Genomic DNA, 23773 nt, shown 5'->3' on the forward strand with positions numbered 1-23773 from the left:
TCATAGTAGTTGTCAACTATGCTATAGCTTGCCCATGGTCATGTAATTCCTTGTGCAAATGAATAACCGTAGGGTCGCCTTGAGGCACATTGGCTCTACTTTTCCATGCAGAAGAAGTGTCAACCATCTCATCAAGTACATCACATGCCTCATCATATGACAGTTTCATAAAGTTGCCCCCGGCAAGTTGGTTCACTATGCATTGATTTGTTGTATTGATGCCCTGTAGAAAGTTTGTTGGATCATAGCGTCGGTCATATCATTATTGGGGCATTCCTTCACCATCGTTCTATACCGTTCCCAAATCTCATGCAAAGGTTCCGTGGGCTCTTGCTTGAAAGTCAATATCTCATCTCGAAGTGCCGCCATATGCCCGGGTGAAAAGAATTTAGAAATGAATTTATCCGCCAACTCATCCCAAGTTGTGATGGAATGGTTAGGGAGTCTCTCAAGCCAATCTAATGCCTTCCCCCGAAGTGAGAATGGGAAAAGTCTCAACCTAAGAGCATCCTCAGACACATTCGTTTGTTTGCTCCCCCAGCATGTATCCATGAACCCCTTGAGATATTTGTAGGAATTTTGATCCGCAGCGCCCGTAAAGTACCCACGCTGCTCAAGTAAGGTCAACATCACATTGGTTATCTGAAAGTTGCCCGACCGGATTCTGGGTAGGATAATAGCACTTGCATAACCCTGGTTCAGAAGTACTCCGGGAGCCACTCTTGGAGGTGGCGAAGGAGGGTCTGGAATATTTTCATTTGGATTAGCATTGGCATTGCGGCCTCTACGTTGTCCTTGAGGTACAAGAGGCACCTCATCTTGCTCAAGATCATCTACCTTCTCCCCTGCAATCACGTTTCCAAGAGGGTCATTAGCGTTGTTCAAAGCCATATTGGTACCTGAGTAGTGACACAAACAAGTAAGTAACAAAGAAGGAAAGAAGAACAATACACAAAACTAACTAAATAGATAGCCAAAACCGTTAGCTCCCCGGCAACGGCGCCTAAAAGTGATCGCTGCCTACTCTGCACCACTAAAAAGTAGCGAAAGAGGGTCGCAATAGCTTTTACCCGATTTTGGGTCGGGATCGATTTCCACAGAGAGCTAGAAAGGGAGTTGAGTATCTATTTAGGTTGGGATTGCGTATTGGTTCCAAATTGTACCTCTATTCATTTTTGGGTTTTCTTTTATAATTCTACTATTATTAAACTATAAATTATAATTGCAACTAGATTAAGCTAAGAATAAATGCTAAAAGTTGTTCAAATTTTCTAAAAGGCACTAGAGTAGTGACTTTCACCTAGGTGACCAATTGACGGGTAATTGCGTCTAAGACACGATTGACATGATTGGGGAATATGCTATAACCGTTGCTCGATATTACCCACTCTAACACCTCTCGACAGAAAGAATGATTTTGCCCAATTGACTTTCTCAAGACCAATTGGGTATGCATATTTGCTCAAGCAACTAGGGTTCAAGTCGGGTATTACTCTCTTGAGGTTTAACCCTTTAATTGGGACTATCAATTCTCTTGAGTCCATCACAATTCCTTGTTGGATCAATTTCGGAGACTTAGGCTCTCTTTCTCAAGAAGAGCCCAAGTCAACTTAGCACTAGTGTTTGCAACCACTAATTCAGTAATTAAACCATGAAATTGACCCAAATAGCAAACACTCATAGTCAATCTAGCCCTAAATTGCAACACCATCGATTACCTACACTAGGATTGAGCCACAACCCTAGCTAATGGGTCTAGCTACTCGTACTTGAAGAGAAAAATAGAGAAATAGATGAAGATGAACACATATTAATTAATTGCTAAGCTAAATACAAAGATTCAATGATAAAAAGTAAGTAAAAATGCCCAAAATGGCTACAAGATACGTTCCCACGAGCGCATCAGCTATTCTAAAATGTCTGACGACCTAAAAGTGGAAAATGATTCTATTTATACTAAGCTAAAAAAACTGGACAAAAATGCCCCTGCGGGGTTAGTGCGGACCGCACAAAATGGTGTGCGGCCGCACTAGGCTCTTGAACTTGAAAACTTGGCTCTCTGAACTCAGGCTCCGCGAACTGCACAGAATGGACCGCGACCGCGCAGGCTTCTAGTGCGGTCCGCACAAACTGGACCGCGGACCGCACAGGCTTGAAAGCTCCAACTTCACCCTTTCTGAACCTTGGCTCTGCGGACCGCATAGAATGGTAGTGCGGCTGCATTGCCTTCAGTGCGGACCGCACAAAACCTTCTACGTCCGCACTGCCTTAATGCCTGAAGTACCAGCTATGTGAACCTCCCTAGTACGGACCGCACAAAGTGTAGTGCGGCCGCACTAGGCCTGTTTTTCTTGAGTTTGTCTTGTCTTTGGTACTTGTGCAAGTTTCACTCCTTTTGAGCTGCTCTTTGACATCTTGTCACTTTATTGATCAAATCTACAATCAAGCACAACTTATGAGCCTTTTGGGACTATTTTGTATGAATTTATAATCAAAGCGTAAGCAAGAAGGAGTATAAAATGCGTCAAAATCCCGAGTTATCAAGGGTTTAAAAAAAACTCTGATCTTGCAATTCAAAATTTTAATCCACAAAAAGATGAAAAATAAGAGGTTGTCATCCTAATTAGGCATTGGTGGCACGTATATGCAGATTAATTTACAGAAAGAGGAGAAAAAAGGAGCAAAACATACCCCTATGCAGATTAACATATACAATATACATTGCATGTTTGTATAGTAGATGTTGAATTCCTCTGTTTTTTGTGTGCGTTTAGTACATTTCTATATACTAGTTCTTAAACACGTGCAACGCACGTGTGTCCTATGCAAGTAGTACTGAATGAAATAACGTATCCATCACATTAAAACTGAAGTGTAATGAGTAACAAAAAATTTAAGGGATAAAAGAACAAACTTAAATTTATGAGCAGTCACCTTATTCGAATGACATCTTTGTTGAACGACATATGATTAGATATTGTGTGAACGTGCAAAATTAAACAACTAAATTTAGTTAGGTATGTAAAATGTATAAGGAGTTATATTTTCATGTTATTAGGGGGCAAACATGAAATATATTCGAATCATATCTAATATTTCCTTATAGACAATGTTCTTGAAGTAGCTACTCAGTAACAGCAATTTCCCAATTTACATAATAAATATGAAATATTATTTTCGCGCTTGAAAGAGCAATTATGTACTGACAAAGAGAGTAAACATAAGAACAAAGTGATATGATATAAAGTCCAGCGTTATATAAGCTTGAATAAAGTGTAATGTGACATTTCCGATTTTTATGTGTATCTACTGAGTGCTATGTTTTTCAAAATGCCAAAAATTAGCTCATTCCTTATTAACCATTAACAAAGCAAAATCTTTATTTCTTTTTTCTTTTTTATGCCAAGAGAGGAGTACTGGAAAAACATAAACATCTATATAGAATCAATCCATCAATAAAATGGGTCAATGAGCGAGGAAAAGATCAATAAGAAAGATAATGATAAAAAAAATAGTGACAGTGAGTTGCACACCCCATCCTTGGAATATGCTCTTCCCAAGAATCTGAATTTTTTTTAGCAAAAAAAAAAAATAAAGGAAAATAAAAGAAGAAAAAAAGAAATGTCATGAAACTTCTAATAAAGCTCATTATTTTACAAAGATCAAATTTCTCAAAAATTTATTAGCTACTCGATTAGCTTGATTATAGGAAACCATTTCTCAAAAACTTACAAGCTAGTCAATTTGCTTGATTGCGAAAGCTAATACTTCTGCAATTTATTATCCGGCGAAATAATTAATAATATTACGAAGTGATACTAAATAAAAATTAGCATAAACAAAAATATATAGTGTCATGAATACTTATAGGAAATAGCAAAAGAAAATGAACATACCTAGTAAATCTGCAGCTTTTCCGATCTATTGTTTCTTTAATGGTGAGGGTTATACATTTTCATTTATAAAAGTGATCATTGATCAGAAATGAAACTAAAAGTTCTTCAGCTAACGTTAAACTGTTAAAGTTAGAAGGTGAAGAGGCAAAGATTGTGATAAATATTCTTTTCAATTAACAACTCATTGTAGTAATTACTTACCATTTAATAGGGTTCCAATATAATGTAACAGCCAACTTAATTTTTTGTTGGCCAAATGATTAATGACCATATTGGTTGAAACCAAGCTGACATACCACACGGTCGAGAATAATTAGCAGAAGATGAACAACTCTTCACATATGTTAGAGTATTCTAGAAATGATTGATTGTGGTAAATAATCATTTAATGGATTTTATTTTGCTAAAGGCTAATTTGGTCATTCAGTTTTTCAAGAATATTTTAGTAAAATAAATTTACCTAAAAATTTTCACACTTATTATATAGTATGATGATTTTGAATCCTCTCCTTAAAAATTCTAGCTTCGCCATCAAAGCATCACAACCATGCCAATAATAATTGGTTCAAGATCAATTAAAAGCGTGCATTTCATGGAGACATACTTTTTTTTATATAAAACTTCTCTTTCCACTATCCCACACAAGGTCTTTGTTTATAGATCCTTGATGCTGATAAATTATACTATATATTAGTGCTCTCTGAAGAGTTTGAACTATCATTTAATGTGTAAACGCTCAGATATTAGTAGATGAAATTCCTTTTGCTGATACACAATAACTTCAGAAGTTCTTTTATTTGTTCAGCCATGGAAGCTCCATCCGAGGCATGTTCAATACAAATTATTAAACATGCCTAAAAATACTCTTAATATATGATATTGTTATGAATAGTTTCACACACACACACACACACACACACACACACACACACACACACACACACACACACACACACACACACACACACACACACACACACACACACACACACACACATATATATATATATATATATATATATATATATATATATATATATATATATATATATATATATATATATATATATATATATATATTTAATGTTAAATCTAATATATTACTTTACATGTGTTTGCAGGTTAGAGGTGATAGTTGAATAAATTAGTATAAAACGGATATGTGAATTGCTTTTGTCCATGCATTATCCTTTCAGCCATTTTTGCCCCTCTGAACTTCAATACAACTTATTAAACATGCCTAAAAATACTCTTAATATATGATATAATAATGTTCAATTTCGTATAATTCTTTCCCAAAAGGTCTCCTATCGTTAAGAGTATCCAAGACCTTATAATTAGTAGATTCTTTTTCTTTTATATTTTTCATATGAGACTTTGTTTACACAACCAACACTTATCACCATATTCCAAAGGGATACCTCGGTATAAATGTTGTATTTTTACCCTATTATGCTATATATATATATACGCCATAACTTTGAATATAATATATAATTTTACATATATAAGCGTCACGAAAAGCAACTCGCACACCCCCACCTACCTAACCCACCCCACCCTAAATAAAAATATTATTAATAGTACTTTCTTTTTTATGTTATGGATAGATTTTGTTTTCTTTTCATTTCAACAAATGAGCATTTTCTTTTTATAATATAAAAAAAGTATTTTTTTTTCATTTTAACAAAAAATTTACTTTCTTTGAATGATGTAGAAAAGGTATTTTCTTTCATTTCAACAAAATGATGAACTAAAAAATATTTTCTTTTGTTTCAATAAAGTATTTTTTTATTTCAACAAAATAAGTATTTTCTTTTCATGATATAGAAAAAGTATTTTCTTTTATTTCAATAAAATGAGTATTTTATTTTCATGTTGTAGAAAGAGTACTTTTTTTCAACAAAAAAAAAAGAGTATTTTCTTTTTAGCTACAGAGCACAAATTTCAATGTTAGTTTTGCATAAAAATGTAAAGCATCACAAAAAAATATGTGGACTTGGGGGAAGGGGCCGGGGTGAGGAGATTACTATAAAAAAATATTTTCTACTCTTTATACCAAATACTAAAAAATATTTTTCGGAAAAAGTTTTTCATTCACCAACCAAACAAGGAAAAATAAGTGATAAAACCACTCTTTTTCCATGAAAATATTTTCTAGGAAAATATTTTTGATTGAAACATTTTCCTTCGTACCAAACCCACCCTTAATCCATACGTACGTCATATATTAACAAAAAAAATCCTACAATTGCATCTTCTTCAACTTTCTTTTTTGGTAAGAGCTATCGAAGGACTACCGCCAAAGTTATTGCTGCTAGCTGGACTTTGACGAGACCAATTAGTAAATATTCTAGACAGGGCGACCCGTCCATAAAGCAGGTAAAGCAATTGTCTTAGGCCCCATATTTGTTGAGGCCCCTTTTTTCCCGCATAATAGGCTATATATAAAAAAAAATTAAAATAGTTATGTGAAATGAAAAGATTTGATTTCTTTATTTAACAAATAAATAGATGAAGGATTTGCAACTGCTTTGATTTCTGCCAAGCAAATTACATTTGAAATTAATATCGAACCCAAATTTCATAAGAAATGTGTAATATATGGGAAGAAACAATGTTAATAGTTCAAAATCTTTCGATGAGTCATTTAGAGTTGATTACTTTTTATACATATTCCCTCTGGTCCATAATAAATGACTTTTTAACCTTTGTTGTGCCCCTCAAGAAAATATTGTCGATCAAAAATATATTTTGACTGAATTATCCTAAATTAAAATTTATATGTTGTTAACTTGACACATTGAAATATGTAAATAAGGGCAAAATTTGAAAAAATAAAGGTAATTCCTTCTCGATTATATAAAAGGACACTTATTTTGAACTAAAATAAAAGCCAAAAAAATCACTTATTATGGATCGAAGAGAGTAGTAGATGATGTTAGTTTTTCACTTTAAAATAGATTTAAACAATTAGAAGCATATGAAAATATTTTCGATTTTCTATTTAGCGGCAAAAACTGAGATCACTAGATTATGGAAATTTGAAAAAAAATTGCCTTCATCTTGAATGCTCCTTAAATCATAATAATCAACCCGATATTGATAGTCTAGATTTATTTTTTGAATTAAAAATATTCAGAAAAATATTTCAATTAGCGATAACAATTTAATAATATACTCAATCAAATAAAAAGATTTGATTAATTTCCAAATGGCTATATTGCTTATAGAATAATGTTAATATCCCCTATTACCGTTGCTTCATCAGAAAAAAGTGTTTCAAAATTAAAATTGATAAAACTTTACCTAAGATCAACAATGTCTCAAAGATATTAAACGAATTAGCTATATCGTCAATTGTACTTAATAGGAGAAATTGATTATAAAAAATTAATAATAACTTTGTATCTAAGAAAAATAAAAAAATAGACTTCAAATAAAAATAAAATATTTTTTATTAAAAAAAATTAAGGCCCCTCGTAAAGTTTGACTTTAGGCCACGAAATTGGTCGGGTCGCCCCTGGTTCTAGACATTATTTAAATACCTAATTAATACTCTCTCCGGTCCACTTTAAATAAATTTTTTGGCACTTTTTACACAAATTAGAGAATTCGATTTATAGAATTAATTAACAATGAAATTCACTATAATAACCTTAATTTGCTCATTGGAAATATAACAAACTATTCATAGGCTCTTTACCAACTTTGGAAAGAAGAAGTTAATTCCTTATTGATATCCGGAAAAAAAAGGGGCAAAAAAATCACTTAAAGTGGACTAGAAGGAGTTAGATTTTTTCTTTTTTGTCTTTTCTACTTGTAGGGCACAATCCTTTTAGCTTTAACAGCAACACTTGATTCTTTGAGGCCTAAGCCTTGTGAAGTTGGCTCAACATCATGCAGTCCTACACCAAAAGTTCAGTATGTAGTACTCTATGCAGCCATAGTTCTTGCAACTTTGGGGAGTGGTGGTTCCCGATCAACCCTTTCAACATTGGGAGCCAATCAATTTAATAAACCAAAGGATCAAGGGATTTTCTTCAATTGGTTCTTTTTCTTCGTGTATGGTTCTTCTGTAGTAGCATCCACAGCTGTTGTCTATGTTGAAGATAATGTGAGCTGGAAAGTTGGATTTTTCATTTGTGTTGGAGCTAGTGTTCTTGGTTTAGTGATTTTCCTAATGGGAAGCAGATTTTACACCAATTCTAAACCAGAAGGTAGTCCGTTCACCAGTTTGCCGCGTGTTGTGGTTGCAAGTATTAGGAAAAGAAAGGAACCACTCCCATCGGCTTGTGATGATTTCTACCATGGACATAGTCATGTTGCATCCAAAGCAATAGTTGTTCCACCTTCAAAAACCTTCAGGTAATAGTACTGTCACTGTAACTATTTAATTGTGTGATTTGATGATGTCCATCTCATTGAAGAAGTATAAAAGTTTCTTTGGTTTGGTAGCCAACCTTGTTGACTTGGTTTGGTTAGGTAGTCAACCTTGTTGAATTAGTTTGGTTTGGTAGCCAACCTTGTTGAATTTCTTTGGTTTGGTAGCCAACTTTGTTGAATTGTGAAAAGTGTGTGTAAATTGTCAAATATTGTAGGCTTTAGAGAGTGAACCTTTGGCTATATAAGGAGAACTTCAACTCTCATTTTTTCACACCAACAAAGAGAGAAAGAAATAGTGAGGTTTCACAGACAGGGTATAAGAAAATAGTCTGTGAGAAAAATAGAGAGTGGGCGATATTGTAGTGAGGTGGGAATATCAAAAGAGGGTTATTTCTTTTGAGTGTTGTAGTGGTTTTTGGAGTATTTTACTCGGACCTACAAAGTGTAAATTCCTTACTATAGTGATATCAGTTGCTCCTCTCGGGGCCGTGGTTTTTTCCCTTATTAAAAGGGGTTTCCACGTAAAAATCTTGGTGTCGTTGTTACTCTTTTATTCTTGTTAATTACCGTATCTCGGTGCTACATTATTATTCCCTTTTTATTACCGTGAATATTATTTCTGTGGGGGTTTATTCCCAACAACTGGTATCATAGCACAGGTTCTGCTCGTTCACTGAAATACTATTCACTATCGGTAGTATTATACTCGGTGAAAATAAAAATGTCCGGAGTAAAGTACGAGGTAGCAAAATTTCAACGGAGATAACGGTTTCTCAACATGGCAAAGAAGGATGAGGGATCTGCTCATCCAACAAGGATTACACAAGGTACTAGATGTTGATGCCAAAAAGCCTGATACCATGAAAGCTGAGGATTGGGCTGACTTGGATGAAAGAGCTGCTAGTGCAATCAGGTTGCACTTATCAGATGATGTGGTAAATAACATCATTGATGAAGACACTGCACGTGGAATTTAGATAAGGTTAGAAAGCATATACATGTCCAAAACGCTGACAAATAAATTGTACCTGAAGAAGCAGTTATACGCCCTACACATGGGTGAAGGTATGAATTTTTTGTCACATTTAAATGTGTTTAACAGACTAATCACACAGCTTGCCAACCTTAGAGTGAAAATCGAGGAAGAAAATAAAGCCATCTTGCTATTGAACTCGTTGCCATCTTCGTACGAAAATTTGGCAACAACCATCCTGCACGGTAAGACTACTATTGAGTTGAAAGATGTCACATCGGCTCTTTTACTCAATGAGAAGATGAGAAAGAAGCCTGAAAATCAAGGACATGCTCTCATCACAGAAGGTAGAGGCAGGAGTTATCAAAAGAGTTCGAATAACTATGGTAGATCCGAAGCTCGTGGGAAGTCAAAGAACCGATCCAAATTAAGAGCCAGAAATTGCTACAACTGTGATCAACCAGGTCACTTCAAAAGAGATTGCCCAAATCCAAGGAAGGGCAAAGGTGAAACCAGTGGCCAGAAGAATGACGACAACACAACCGCTGGTGCAAAACAATGATAATGTTGTCCTCTTTATAAATGAGGAAAAGGAATGCATGCACCTGTCAGGTCCAGAGTCGAAATGGGTGGTTGACACAACGACATCTTACCATGCCACACCGGTAAGAGATCTTTTTTTGCAGATATGTAGCAGGTGATTTCGGCACAGTGAGAATGGGTAACACAAGTTACTCAAAGATTGCGGGGATTAGTGACATTTGTATCAAAACAAATGTCGGATGCACATTGGTTCTAAAGGATGTGCGGTATGTACCTGATTTATGGATGAACTTGATCTCGGGAATTGCTTTAGACTGAGATGGATACGAGAGCTATTTTGCAAATCAAAAGTGGAGACTCACTAAGGTATCATTGGTGATTGCAAAGGGAGTTGCTCGTGGCACGTTGTACAAGACAAATGCAGAAATATTCCAAGGTGAATTGAACGCGGCACAAGATGAGATTTCTGCAGATTTGTGGCACAAAAGAATGGGTCATCAATTGCAGATTCTTGCCAAGAAATCACTTATTTCTTATGCCAAAGGTACAACGGTAAAACCTTGTGACTACTGTTTATTTGGTAAGCAACATAGAGTCTCATTTCAGACATCGTCTGAAAGAAAATTGAATATACTTGATTTAGTATATTCTGATGTTTGTGGCCCAATGGAAATTGAATCAATGGGCGGTAACAAATATTTTGTTACTTTTATTGATGATGCTTCACGAAAATTATGGGTTTATATTTTGAAAACCAAAGATCAGGTGTTGCAAGTTTTCCAGAAATTTCATGCTCTAGTAGAAAGGGAGACAAGTCGAAAGCTAAAGCGTCTGCGAAGTGACAATAGAGGTGAGTACACTTCAAGGGAATTTGAAGAGTATTGTTCAAGTCATGGGATCAGACATGAAAAGACAGTTCCTAGAACCCCGCAGCACAATGGCATAGCCGAGAGGATGAACCGCACCATTGTGGAAAAGGTGAGAAGCATGCTTAGAATGGCTAAACTGCCTAAGTCATTCTGGGGTGAAGCAGTTCAGACAGCCTGTTACCCGATCAATAGGAGTCCATCAGTTCCATTGGAATTTGACATCCCAGAGAGAGTTTGGACTAACAAGGAGGTGTCCTACTCGCATCTGAAGGTGTTCGGTTGCAGAGTTTTTGCACATGTACCAAAAGAGCAGATAACAAAGCTGGATGATAAATCTGTTCCCTTCATATTTATAGGATATGGAGATGAAGAGTTCGGGTACAGATTGTGGGATCCTATAAAGAAGAAGGTCATCAGAAGCAGAGATGTAGTCTTCCGAGAAAGTGAAGTTGGAACTGCTGCCGATATGTCAGAAAATGCGAAGAATGGTATAATTCCTAACCTTGTTACTATTCCTTATACTTCTAACAATCCTACAAGTGCAGAAAGTACGACCGACGAGGTTGCCGAGCAGGGGGAGCAACCTGGTGAGGTTATTGAGTAGGAGGAGCAACCTGGTGAGATTATTGAGTAGGGGGAGCAACTTGATGAAGGTGTCGAGGAAGTGGAACACCCCACTCAGGGAGAAGAACAACCTCAACATCTGAGGAGATCAGAGAGGCCAAGGGTAGAGTCATGCAGGTATCCTTCCACAGAGTATGTCCTCATCAGTGATGAGGGGGAGCCAGAAAGTCTTAAAGAGGTGTTGTCCCATCCAGAAAAGAACCAGTGGATGAAAGCCATGCAAGAAGAGATGGAATCTCTACAGAAAAATGGCACGTACAAGCTGGTTGAACTTCCAAAGGGTAAAAGACCACTCAAATGCAAATGGATCTTTAAACTCAAGAAAGATGGAAATGGCAAGCTCGTCAGATACAAAGCTCGATTGGTGGTTAAAGGCTTCGAACAAAAGAAAGGTATTGATTTTGACGAAATTTTTTCACCTGTTGTCAAAATGACTTCTATTTGAACAATTTTGAGCTTAGCAGCTAGCCTAGATCTTGAAGTGGAGCAGTTGGATGTGAAAACTGCATTTCTTCATGGAGATTTGGAAGAAGAGATTTATATGGAGCAGCCAGAAGGATTTGAAGTAGCTGTAAAGAAATACATGGTGTGCAAATTGAATAAGAGTCTTTATGGATTGAAGCATGCACCAAGGCAGTGGTACATGAAGTTTGACTCATTCATGAAAAGTCAAACATACCTAAAGACCTATTCTGATCCATGTATATACTTCAAAAGATTTTCTGAGAATAACTTTATTATATTGTTGTTGTATGTGGATGACGTGTTAATTGTAGGAAAAGACAAGGGGCTGATAGCAAAGTTGAAGGGAGATCTGTCCAAGTCATTTGATATGAAGGACTTGGGCCCAGCACAACAAATTCTAGGGATGAAGATAGTTCGAGAGAGAACAAGTAGAAAGTTGTGGCTATCTCGGGCGAAGTACATTGAACGTGTACTAGAACGCTTCAACATGAAAAATGCTAAGCCAGTCAACACACCTCTTGCTAGTCATCTAAAGTTGAGCAAAAAGATGTGTCCTACAACAGTGGAAGAGAAAGGGAATATGGCTAGAGTTCCTTATTCTTCAGCAGTCGGAAGCTTGATGTATGCAATGGTATGTACTAGACCTGATATTGCTCACGCAGTTGGTGTTGTCAGTAGGTTTCTTGAAAATCCTGGAAAGGAACATTGGGAAGCAGTCAAGTGGATACTCAGGTACCTGTGAGGTACCACAGGAGATTGTTTGTGCTTTGGAGGATCTGATCCAATCTTAAAGGGCTATACAGATGCTGATATGGCAGGTGACATTGACAACAGAAAATCCACTACTGGATATTTGTTTACATTTTCAGGGGGAGCTATATCATGGCAGTCTAAGTTGCAGAAGTGTGTTGCACTTTCAACAACTGAAGCAGAGTACATTGCCGCTACAGAAACTGGCAAGGAGATGGTATGACTCAAACGGTTCCTTCAAGAGCTTGGATTGCATCAGAAGGAGTATGTCGTCTATTGTGATAGTCAAAGTCCAATAGACCTTAGCAAGAACTCTATGTACCATGCAAGGACCAAACACATTGATGTGAGATATCATTGGATTCGAGAAATGGTAAATGATGAATCTCTAAAAGTCTTGAAGATTTCTACAAGTGAGAATCCCGCAGATATGCTGACCAAGGTGGTACCAAGGAACAAGTTCGAGCTATGCAAAGAACTTGTCGGCATGCACTTAAACTAGAAGACAGTGCTACCTCCTCTAGATGAATGAGACTGGAGGGGGAGATTGATGATGTCCATCTCATTGAAGAAGTATTAGGCATGTGCCTAATAAAAGTTTCTTTGGTTTGGTAGCCAACCTTGTTGACTTGGTTTGGTTAGGTAGCCAACCTTGTTGAATTAGTTTGGTTTGGTAGCCAACCTTGTTGAATTTCTTTGGTTTGGTAGCCAACTTTGTTGAATTGTGGAAAGTGTGTGTAAATTGTCAAATATTGTAGGCTTTAGAGAGTGAAACTTTGGCTATAAAAGGAGAGCTTCAACTCTCATTTCTTCACACCAACAAAGAGAGAAAGAAAGAGTGAGGTTTCACAGACAGGGTATAAGAAAATAGTCTGTGAGAAAAATAGAGAGTGAGCGATATTGTAGTGAGGTGGGAATATCAAAAGAGGGTTATTTCTTTTGAGTGTTGTAGTGGTTTTTGGAGTATTTTACTCTGACCTACAAATTGTAAAATTTCTTACTATAGTGATATCAGTTGCTTCTCTCGAGGCCGTGATTTTTTCCCTTATTAAAAGAGTTTTCCACGTAAAAATCTTGGTGTCGTTGTTACTCTTTTATTCTTGTTAATTACCGTATCTCGGTGCTACATTATTATTCCGCTTTTATTACTGTGAATATTATTTCTGTGGGGGTTTATTCCCAATATGATTATCCCATTTAAATATTTAAGCTATGAGACAAAGAACAATTATAAATTCAACAATGCTCCTTATGTGCGAGCCACAAGCCACATTCTCTTTTTTTTTCTTTCATGGGCCAAAGATGTAAAAATTTCTTTTTAGATATAACTGGTGTCGCTGAGATTTGAATCTAGGACCTCAAGTTGGTTAATTTCATACTATGTTTAATTATGTAATCATTTCATTTGAAAATTACGTTATTAAAAAGAAAACATTTTTATTGACTTGTTCTCGAACGGTACGTGGTTTTTACTTTAACTAGTATTAGTACCCGCGCGATGCACGGACAAATCATTTCAAATTGCGATGTAGGTTGTTTAATAACCTTAAAATATAAACCTCTCAGATAAAAATTATATAACTTGAGAATTTTATAATGAAGCAGGATATGAAATTATTGTTCATATCTCGTAGTAGAAAACAAATCTTTTTAATATATATTTGTAGCAACCTAACCCCTTAATTTTAGTATTTGTATTTCGTTCCGCCGTCGATATTAAAGATACTAAACATGTCATATTATGATCTGTCTCGTTCGAGCACATTAGATCATATTATTTTAAGAAAATTCTTACCATCACTTTATTTTTATCTGGAAGTCAAATATGTCTTATTCATCACATCATTTTTACGTAAATTCTTTTTTTTGTTCTTTTCTTATAGTTATTGTATTATTTAATATTTAATATTATTATACTATCATATAATTTTTTATTAGCTAATAATTAAATTAATGTCTTGCTTATTATCCTTTTAATAGTATTTAATAAAAATAAATATTGTTTTCTTGAAATTTGGTATTTTATGCTTTTATCCTCTTATTCATAATATTTTAATTATTTAAATTTATCAGTAATATTTTATAATTTAATTATTTTATTTTATCTATTTTGGCATTAATTTAAAGTATAAGTATCCTCACACTACCTCTATTTTTTTTATATGCATTCGCTTCCCTACGATAAATGTTAATTAGTTTTTATATTAATTTTTTACCTATAACCAAAATAATGTGATATTTTGTTTTAAATTTTAACTTTTAATTAGTATAAAATATTAATACATAAGTCATTTGATTATCATGTTCCAAATGTATTGAGTTCTCTTATAATTAATTTTGTATTAGATGCAGTTAAATTGTAATTTTCTTTCTTTTTTAGCTATAAGATACAATTTAATTTTAATTTTCATAGTAAGATTACCAATATTAGAAATTTATTTTATATTTTTAAATTTTATCTAATCATAGAAAAAAATTCTTAATTGTTTGAGCACATTATTTCTAAATATTGTAGTATTGTTTTTACTGTCATTTTAGTTCTTTACATAATATTTTAAAAAACAAAAAAAATCTCATCTCAAATTCAAATATTTCTTATCATTCTATTTTCTAAAATGGACAATATTTTCAAAAAATTGTGCTATGCATTCAAACTCAAACTAACTGCACTCGATTCAAATATTAATTATAGAAAAATATCTTCGTAATTGTTTGAATATATTATAATAAATGTTGTAGTAATATTTTCACTGTCATTTTATTTCTTTACATAAATTTTCTTTCTCTTTTAGTTTTAATACAAATTTAATTTTTGTATAATTACCTATATTAGAAATTTATTTTGTATTTTTTAAAAAATTATTTTTTATTATTGTTTTATTTTTCATAATTAATAATTTAGTTTTGTGGTATTATCCATAATTTGAGCATTCACATCATAGTTTTAAGAACTTTCTAATCTCAAATTCAAATAGTATTTTTTTAATAGTAAATATTTAATAATTTAACATACTTTTGCTATTTTTTTAATCTAATATATAGTCTTATTATTTTTTATGTGACTTTTCATTAACTTGTAACTTTATTTAATATCATTATCAACTATTTTTCTTTAATAATATAAGATAAATATATAATTTTTTAATTATTAAATAAATATTTATTTTATTTTAAAAATATTTCTCGAAAATTTTAAATTATTTAAAATTTAATAATATTTTTAAGTAATGTATATTTACTTTATTTTATTTTTTAAAAATATTATTTGTAAATGTCCTTACATTATCTCTAATTTATTTTTATTGTTCAATATTTTAGTTTTTTATTTTACTATTAGACTTGAGTTATATGGACTTATATTATGACTTTTCTTATCATAATATAAAACACTTTCTCATCTCAAATTTAAATAAGTTTTACCTTTTTCCTATGATAAAAAATATGAATTTTTATTTTTTCTCTATTTATTCTTAATATTTGATTTTATATTATTCAATACTTAATATTGTTACATCGTCATGTGAATTTTTATTAGCATGTTTCAATTTAATATCTATTTTTACCACACTCATTCTAATATAATATAGATAAAAATTTAAATACTTTCTTATCTCAAATTCAAATATTTTTTATCATTCTATTTTCTTAATTGGACCATATTTTAAAAAAATTGTGTTATGCTTTCAAACTTAAATTAACTGAACTCAATTCAAATATTAATCATAGAAAAGTATTTTTTTTAATTGTTTGAACAAATTATATCTAAATGTTGTAGTGGAGCTTTAATTTGAGACTCCTGTTTGAATGTCAGCCTACTTTTATGTTTGTCTATCAATCTACTCCGTTCATTTCAAATTAGACGAGTTACTTTCTTTTTTAGTATATTTTAAAATAAATAATATATTTTTAAATTTAGAAATAATTCATTTTTAAACTATTTATTTTATCCATTTTATCCTTAATGAGAAGTTTTTATAACCACACAAGTATTATGGCCCCACAAAGCTTTTAAGACCACAAATCTCAAAAGTCTTTTACCAAGTCACACTTTTTTTAAAATTTTTTTTGAAAGACTTCAATAGACTGTTTGGACGATGATACGAAAGCAATATTTGAAGGTTCAATTTTTTCTCTCTTTATGCATATACTTTCGATAAGTATGTCTGAAAATAAAACGTTTAAGGGAATGAATACTTCTTATATATGGAAGTTGGTCATCATGATGCAGGTTCTTAAACCATGCAGCCATTAAAAGTGAAGGTGACGTTAAACCAGATGGCTGTACAGCTAAACCCTGGAAACTTTGTTCAGTCCAAGAAGTAGAAGATTTAAAATCCTTAATCAGAATCTTACCACTATGGTCAAGTAGCTTTTTTCTTGGCACAACAATTGGTGTACAATCAAGTATGTCAATCCTTCAAGCCTTAGCAATGGACCGTCACGTTGGACCTCATTTCCAAATCCCAGCTGGTTCCATACTCGTTTTTTCCATGATCTCTACTGCTCTATTCCTCACCCTGTTCGACAAATTTCTTTTTCCCTTGTGGAAGAAGTTGACTGCCAAATCTCTAACTCCTCTCCAGAGAATTGGCGTCGGGCATGTGCTCAGTGCTCTGGTCATGGGTGTCTCGGCCTTAGTCGAGTCGAAGAGGCTAAAGGTAGCAAAATCGAACAACCTTGATCAAGGTTCTAATATTGTACCTATGTCAGTGTTATGGCTTGTGCCTCAATTAGCACTTGTTGGCATTTCAGAGGCATTTCATTTTCCTGGACAAGTTGCATTTTACTATCAAGAATTTCTAACAACCTTAAAAAACATGGCAACGGCGATGATTTCGGTGATTGTTGGGGTCGCATTTTACTTGACTACTGCTCTAATTGGTGTTGTTAGAAGGACGACAAATTGGTTACCAGGTAACATAAATAAGGGAAGGCTGGACAATGTGTATTGGGTATTGGTTGTAGGCGGGGTATTGAACTTTGGTTACTATGTGACATGTGCTTGGCTTTACAAATATCAAAACCTGGAGGGCGCGGAGCATAGTGATTCTCCTTCTGATGAGTGATTCACGGGCCAAAAAGAAAAAAAACTTAATAATTAATTATGATCATTGACACTTCACAATTTATGGTTATATTACGAGTTCGGAATTCTGTTATGGGTTATGACTATCAAATGAAAATAATTGTTATTATACATATATTGAAGAAAGTCCATACCTAAATCATTTATGATTTAAGAATATAAAAAACCACTTTTTACGCCTTTTGGTGTTTGTGAATAAAATGAGATGTAGCAGTGAAGCAGTTGAATTTGGGTTTTGCTTGTTCTTTTTTGTTAGGCGTTTGTCCAGATTTTCTTCTCATAATTGGTTTTTCTATCTCATGAAGGAAAGGACAACACATTTATCATAATTGGGTTTTTCTTTTCCTATAAGAAAAATATAATTCTTCCATATTTGGCAAGTCTCTTTTCTTGTAGGAAGAGGTTTGGAGCTCTATAAATTGAAGATCCATCCTTGTCATTCAGTAGCATCCACAATGTAGCCATATGGAGTTTGAGAGTCGTTTTTAGGGGGAGAACTTTACGGGACAAGTGTTAGTGTGTCAGTTGTGTTTGCCTCTTCGTGAGGTTGTTCTCTCAATATCTTTGTACTCTTTTTTATTATAATGGATTGCTCATCTCCACCGTGGACGTAGGTCAGTTGACCGAACCACGTTAAATATTTGTGTCTCTTTTTGATATATTTCTTTTTGTTGTGATTTATCGTCATTCAAGGCTTGCTTTGCTAGCTTCCGCATGACACCTGATTTACTTTTGTACTTGCAGTTTGCTAGAAACTAAGTGAAGTAGACGATTACTTCAGTATGTCAAGGATTACAATAGGTGATGGTTAGGTTTCCATCCTCATTTCAAGAGATTGTTTAACTAGTTCATGAAAGAATACCAGTATAGATGTTCAGAATCATTTTGACAAGGTCCATGTAATTATGCATTTTCAATTTATATCTTGACCTAATTAAATTTTCTGCACCTCTGAGTGCCCAGTCTAGCAGGCATGTTTAGGGCACACACTATTTTGCTTCTCCAACCGCATTGAACAACTAATCTATTACGTTAATGCAAATTTGACACCCGCCCCTAGATCGTTCGGAAATAATGCAGGGCTATGTAAAATTGGTTCAAGCTGATGCAACCTTCCAATAAAAACCCAAATGATGTATTTTATGCAGCCATAGCTCTTGCAACCTTGGACCATGTGTCAATAATTTCATATACAAACTATAGCATATTTTTCCAAGAAGTGTAAGGCGCCCAATTTCACACGGGAAAGACTTCAACATAAAGCTAATCTAAGTTCTCTTTTTCCGACAAATATATGTTCGGTTGAAGTTGGATTTAAGGAAATTTTAATGGTTGCTCGAAAGGGCAAGAAAGAAGGCCTGCTTTTATTCAGGGAAAATGTCCAAATTTATCCCTTTATTTTTTAGTATGGTCAACGTCTAACCTCCATTATACTATTTGGCAAATTTATCCCTATTGTTATACTATCCGGCCAAATTTATCTCTACCATCAGTAAACTTTTAAAAATTAGCCATCAGTCCGCCATGTGACCTAGAATCTTCCAAATAATTTTAGTTAACCCACTTATTCTTCTTCTTGATCCACTATTTTCAAAATAGTTGGCATTTACCTGCTTTCTTAATTGAAATAATAAATAAGAGAAAGAAATATTAAAATAATGCAGCGGTTAGTAAACAAAGTCTAGTAAATTGAAGAATCTAAATTAGGCAGCTTGTCTAAATTCCAAAAGTATTTACCATATCCCAGCTTTAATGAATTCATTCTACCAAAGGTATTGTATACGGTCAAAATCATATGTTTCTGGTTTAGTAGGCTCGAAACGTCGCACCGAGGGCAGAAGTTCGATAAAAACCAAGTTCGGGCTCGAAGGAAGAATAAGAGGCTCGAAGACCTAAGTGTTCGGGGAACATCGGAGCCAAGTATAATCGGCTCCGAGATAGTGCCGTTATGAGTTTGTTACAGAAGGACAAGATTCTCGCCACGTCCCCAAGATCATGGCGTAAATTCTGGAATAGATTTGTACGAATTAGTACAAATCCGTACCAGGCGGGTATACGGCTGTTCCAATAAGATTCTTTACTGTAAATAGAAATATACCTTATTTAGGGCTCCCCTCCTATATAAAGGATACCCCAATCATTTGTAAACATCTTCTAATCATTAGCAAAGAATATACTATCCTACTTTTCTCGCTCATTGTTCATCAGAATTGTTCTTTAGTTTTACTGTTCTTGCTTTATTGTTCTTACCTTACTGCTCTTAATCCATCTCCAGGTCACTGGGCTCGAGGTCGATTCTGCCTTGTAACACTAGTTTGGTTTACTTATTCTTTCATTTAACCACTATACTTCTTGATTATTAATTGGTATTGAACTAAATCACATATCTTTTAAACGACAAATCAAATTTAATTATTACTCGTATTTTCGTGGTAAACAATTTAGCGCTTACCGTGGGCTAAAGATAATAGTAATTATTTCATTATTGATTCTCACAACACACGTTATTTTCACACTTGTTCTTGTCAAATATTCTTTGATTTCAGGATTAAACATGTCTAGTTCACAAAACGCTCATGTTCATGACAACGAGGGTCTTGGGTTCCACGGAGAATATGACAACATAGTTGATTCAGGGGTCGATGTACCACAAATAAACCCCGGGGAAGTGCAAAATATGGAACCAGTGGATGTTAGTTCATACATTACTTTGAATGCAGATCTAGTCGCAGATCCCGGAGCAAGTGTACGTAGGGAAGTCAGATCTGCTGTCCAGAGAACACAGTGTGTAGGAGATGGAGGAATCAATCTCCAAGTGGTATTCGAGATGCTACATGCTCAACAGATTGCCATTGCTCAACTTCAAAGTCAGAATAAAACTCCAAGTGTAGCCAAACCAGAGAATACTCGACGTACTAAACCGGTGCTAGAAAGATCAAACGAAAATAGCTCGAGGACTGACCCCACCATTATGAGGATGCTCGAGGAGCTCACATCATAGTTTTAAGAACTTTCTAATATCAAATTCGAATAGTATTTTTTTTAATAGCAATTTTTTAATAATTTAACATAATTTTGCTATTTTTTTAATCTAATATATAGTCTTATTACGTTTTATATGGCTTTTCATTAACTTGTAACTTTATTTAATATCATTATCAACTAATTTTCTTTAATAATATACAATAAATATATAATTTTTTAATTATTAAATAAATATTTATTTTATTTTAAAAATATTTCTTGAAAATTTTAAATTATTTAAAATTTAATAATATTTTTAAGTATTGTATATTTACTTTATTTTATTTTTCAAACTTATGATTTATAAATGTCCTTACATTATCTCTAATTTATTTTTATTGTTCAATACTTTTAGTTTTTTATTTTACTATTAGACTTGAGTTATGTGGACTTATATTATGACTTTTCTTATCATAATATAAACAACTTTCTCATCTCAAATTTAAATAAGTTTTACTTTTTTTCCTATGATAAAAATTATGAATTATTTTTTCTCTATTTATTCTTTATATTTGATTTTATATTATTCAATACCTAATATTATTACATCGTCATGTGAATTTTTATTAGCATGTTTGAATTTAATATCTATTTTTACCGCACTCATTCTAATATAATATAGATAAAAATTAAAAAACTTTCTCATCTCAAATTCAAATATTTTTTATCATTCTATTTTCTTAATTGGACCATATTTTAAAAAAATTATGTTATGCTTTCAAACTTAAATTAACTGAACTCAATTCAAATATTAATCATAGAAAAGTATTTTTTTAATTGTTTGAACAAATTATATCTAAATGTTGTAGTAATATTACGTTTAAAATATTTGTTTGCACGATTTCAATATTAATATGAATTTATTATTCTTGTTATTAAAATATCTTTCGCTTATTATTTAATTTTTCTCTTACCTTATAAATAATTTGTATACTTTATATAAGATCTTATTTTGCTGTTTGAATTTATTTAATTTTTAAATTCAATAAATCTTAAATATCTTAAGTAAATTTTTAGTTTTATTTTATATTTTAACTTACTCCAAAGTATAAATAGTCATAGGTTGTCTCAATTTATGTCTTTATACATTTTTATTTTTTTTAGTATAGTTTTTAATTAAATTTTCACCTTCATATTTCTATCTAATATAGAAGAAAATCTATGAGTGGATATATAGATATAAATATAGATATAGACATAGATACATATAAATTTAAATATAGATATATAGATTAGATTTGTCTAAGATCTATTTAGATTATGTATAAGATTCATTAAACTACTTTCATTAATTATGTTTCTATATATAATTTCTAATTATTAATATTATCTTAAAATTGCCAAGTGGCTTCCATTTAGCTTGCCACTTGGCTTAACCACAATGCATACTACTCTCCTTTTAATATAATATAGATTTAATACCACTTACGAATTTAGTAATCTCTTGACTAATATTTAGTGCATTGAAAGTCCAAAACATAAAAGGAGTAAGTAAACTAATTAAGTTATCGAACAAAATATGCAATTGAATGAACTCGGGTTACTGATAATCAATATATAAAATGAATAAAAGAAATTGACTTTGATAATAATAAGATGAACAGAATCAAACAAAGTAATTTAGTATTTTTCAGTGATCTTTTGTGTGTTTACAAATGATCAGTCTTTTCCTTTTTATAGTTATTTCTAAGGTATACGTTTTGTCTTTGTCATAATAACAATTAAAGGCATTTAATGCTACGTTACAATGGTAATCATTGTAATTCAATACAGATTCTCTAACGTTTCCAATATTTAATGCTTATTAAATACTGTATCTGTACTCTCTTGTGCTGTCAGATTCATTCTCCTTAATTTTTGGATTTAAATAGGTACGAGCGTCAAGTTTTTTGAATATCTGCTCGTGCCTCTGCTCGTATCTGTTGCGACTCGTGCCTCTTTGCTAATCATCATTCTTTGACCAGCCTTCTTATCATGACACATCATCTTTCAATCACTTCAATATATATATAAACTCAATTTTTCCCAATATAGATAGTTCCCCCACTTGTCATTTATTCATCAATTGAATATTTGGGAAGTGGATTTTATTAAAGCGGGAATATTTGCCGCCATTAATGCTATTATGGAATCGATGCTTGAATTGTCACGTCCATTTAATGCTTATTACACGTGGCATCTTTTTATTGGTTCTGCGACTTTGCAGCGCTTTTTAATGCTCTTTTACAGCTTCACCAATTATGAAGCGACAGTTCTCATTATGACCTTTCCATCATTGCACCTTTTCCTTTGATGGTTGCTTCTTAGTATAAATATAGTTTTCACCTTTGTCTTTCTCACATAAAGTTCTCTGCAAAAGAGTTCTGGTCAGTCCAGAAGATGACAGAGACCGTGGCTGGTTTGCCAGGTTTGTTGCTGCCCCCACTATTGGTTTAGTGGGTGATGAAAATGTTCCCTTCCCTAAGAAGTGGAATTTTGCACGTGAGTTTTCTTTTTAATAACTTTCTCATACCTTTTTTCTTCAATTTTGATGATCATTATCCTAATTTTCCTTTTCTTTTCCAGCAATCATGGGAATTGTTGATGAAATTCCCAATTTCCATGGTTGGGTAGGAAAATTGTTGAATACGGCCCCAATGGAGGGTAGATCTTGGAAAGCTCTCTCCCAACGGTTTGGTTGGAAAGTGAAAACTCATGGTAAGAGTTTTATTTATTTATTTCTTCCTCCAAAACTTATTTTAATCCTTCTTTTTATCAGGATTTGCCGTTTTTTGAGGTATTAGTGCTGAGGCGGTCGTAGCTTCTCGAATTTCTTTAGAAAGGGACCAAGAGATAATTTTGGACTCTTCATCGAAAAGAAAAGTTGCTATTGACCAAGATTCTGAAGAAGAAGAAGAAGATGGGGGTTCTTCGGTAAAAAGGCCACAAGCTCGTAGACGAATCCTTTCTGATGATGAAGCCTCTTCCCCTCGTTCTATTCCTCTTACCGAGTCTGTTGAAGCCCCGGTGATGATTACCCGATGATGTTGTTCCCACTGCTGCTCATGATTCAGTTGAGCAACTTTTTAGCTGCGGGTTTGGAAGTGAAAATTTAGATCCGATTTCTGATGAAGCACCCATTACTTCTTTTTCTACTCCCGTTTCTGTGATACCTCCT

The 23773-nt window shown here is 33.3% G+C and overlaps 1 protein-coding gene across 1 annotated transcript; it reads left to right on the top strand.

Annotated features, from left to right (window-relative positions):
- The first annotated feature begins 6500 nt into the window (after nt 1-6500).
- On the top strand, nt 6501-17649 carry LOC107772600 (protein NRT1/ PTR FAMILY 2.7-like). The gene is made up of 3 exons (XM_075220488.1): nt 6501-6581; nt 7723-8264; nt 16735-17649. The coding sequence occupies exons 1-3, from the start codon at nt 6501-6503 to the stop codon at nt 17570-17572; spliced, it is 1461 nt and encodes a 486-aa protein (XP_075076589.1). The 3' UTR covers nt 17573-17649.
- The last annotated feature ends 6124 nt before the right edge of the window (nt 17650-23773 follow it).

Source organism: Nicotiana tabacum, chromosome 8, assembly GCF_000715075.1.
Source record: "Nicotiana tabacum cultivar K326 chromosome 8, ASM71507v2, whole genome shotgun sequence".
In the NCBI taxonomy this organism is placed as follows: domain Eukaryota; kingdom Viridiplantae; phylum Streptophyta; class Magnoliopsida; order Solanales; family Solanaceae; genus Nicotiana; species Nicotiana tabacum.

Bases quoted from the DNA above. Each gene is read 5' to 3' on its own strand.
- LOC107772600 (XM_075220488.1), top strand. From the start codon at position 6,501: ATGGGAAGAAACAATGTTAATAGTTCAAAATCTTTCGATGAGTCATTT. The intron at 6,582-7,722 runs GTCCATAATAAA...TTCTACTTGTAG, and splicing joins TTTTATACATATTCCCTCTG to GGCACAATCCTTTTAGCTTT. The intron at 8,265-16,734 runs GTAATAGTACTG...ATCATGATGCAG, and splicing joins CCACCTTCAAAAACCTTCAG to GTTCTTAAACCATGCAGCCA.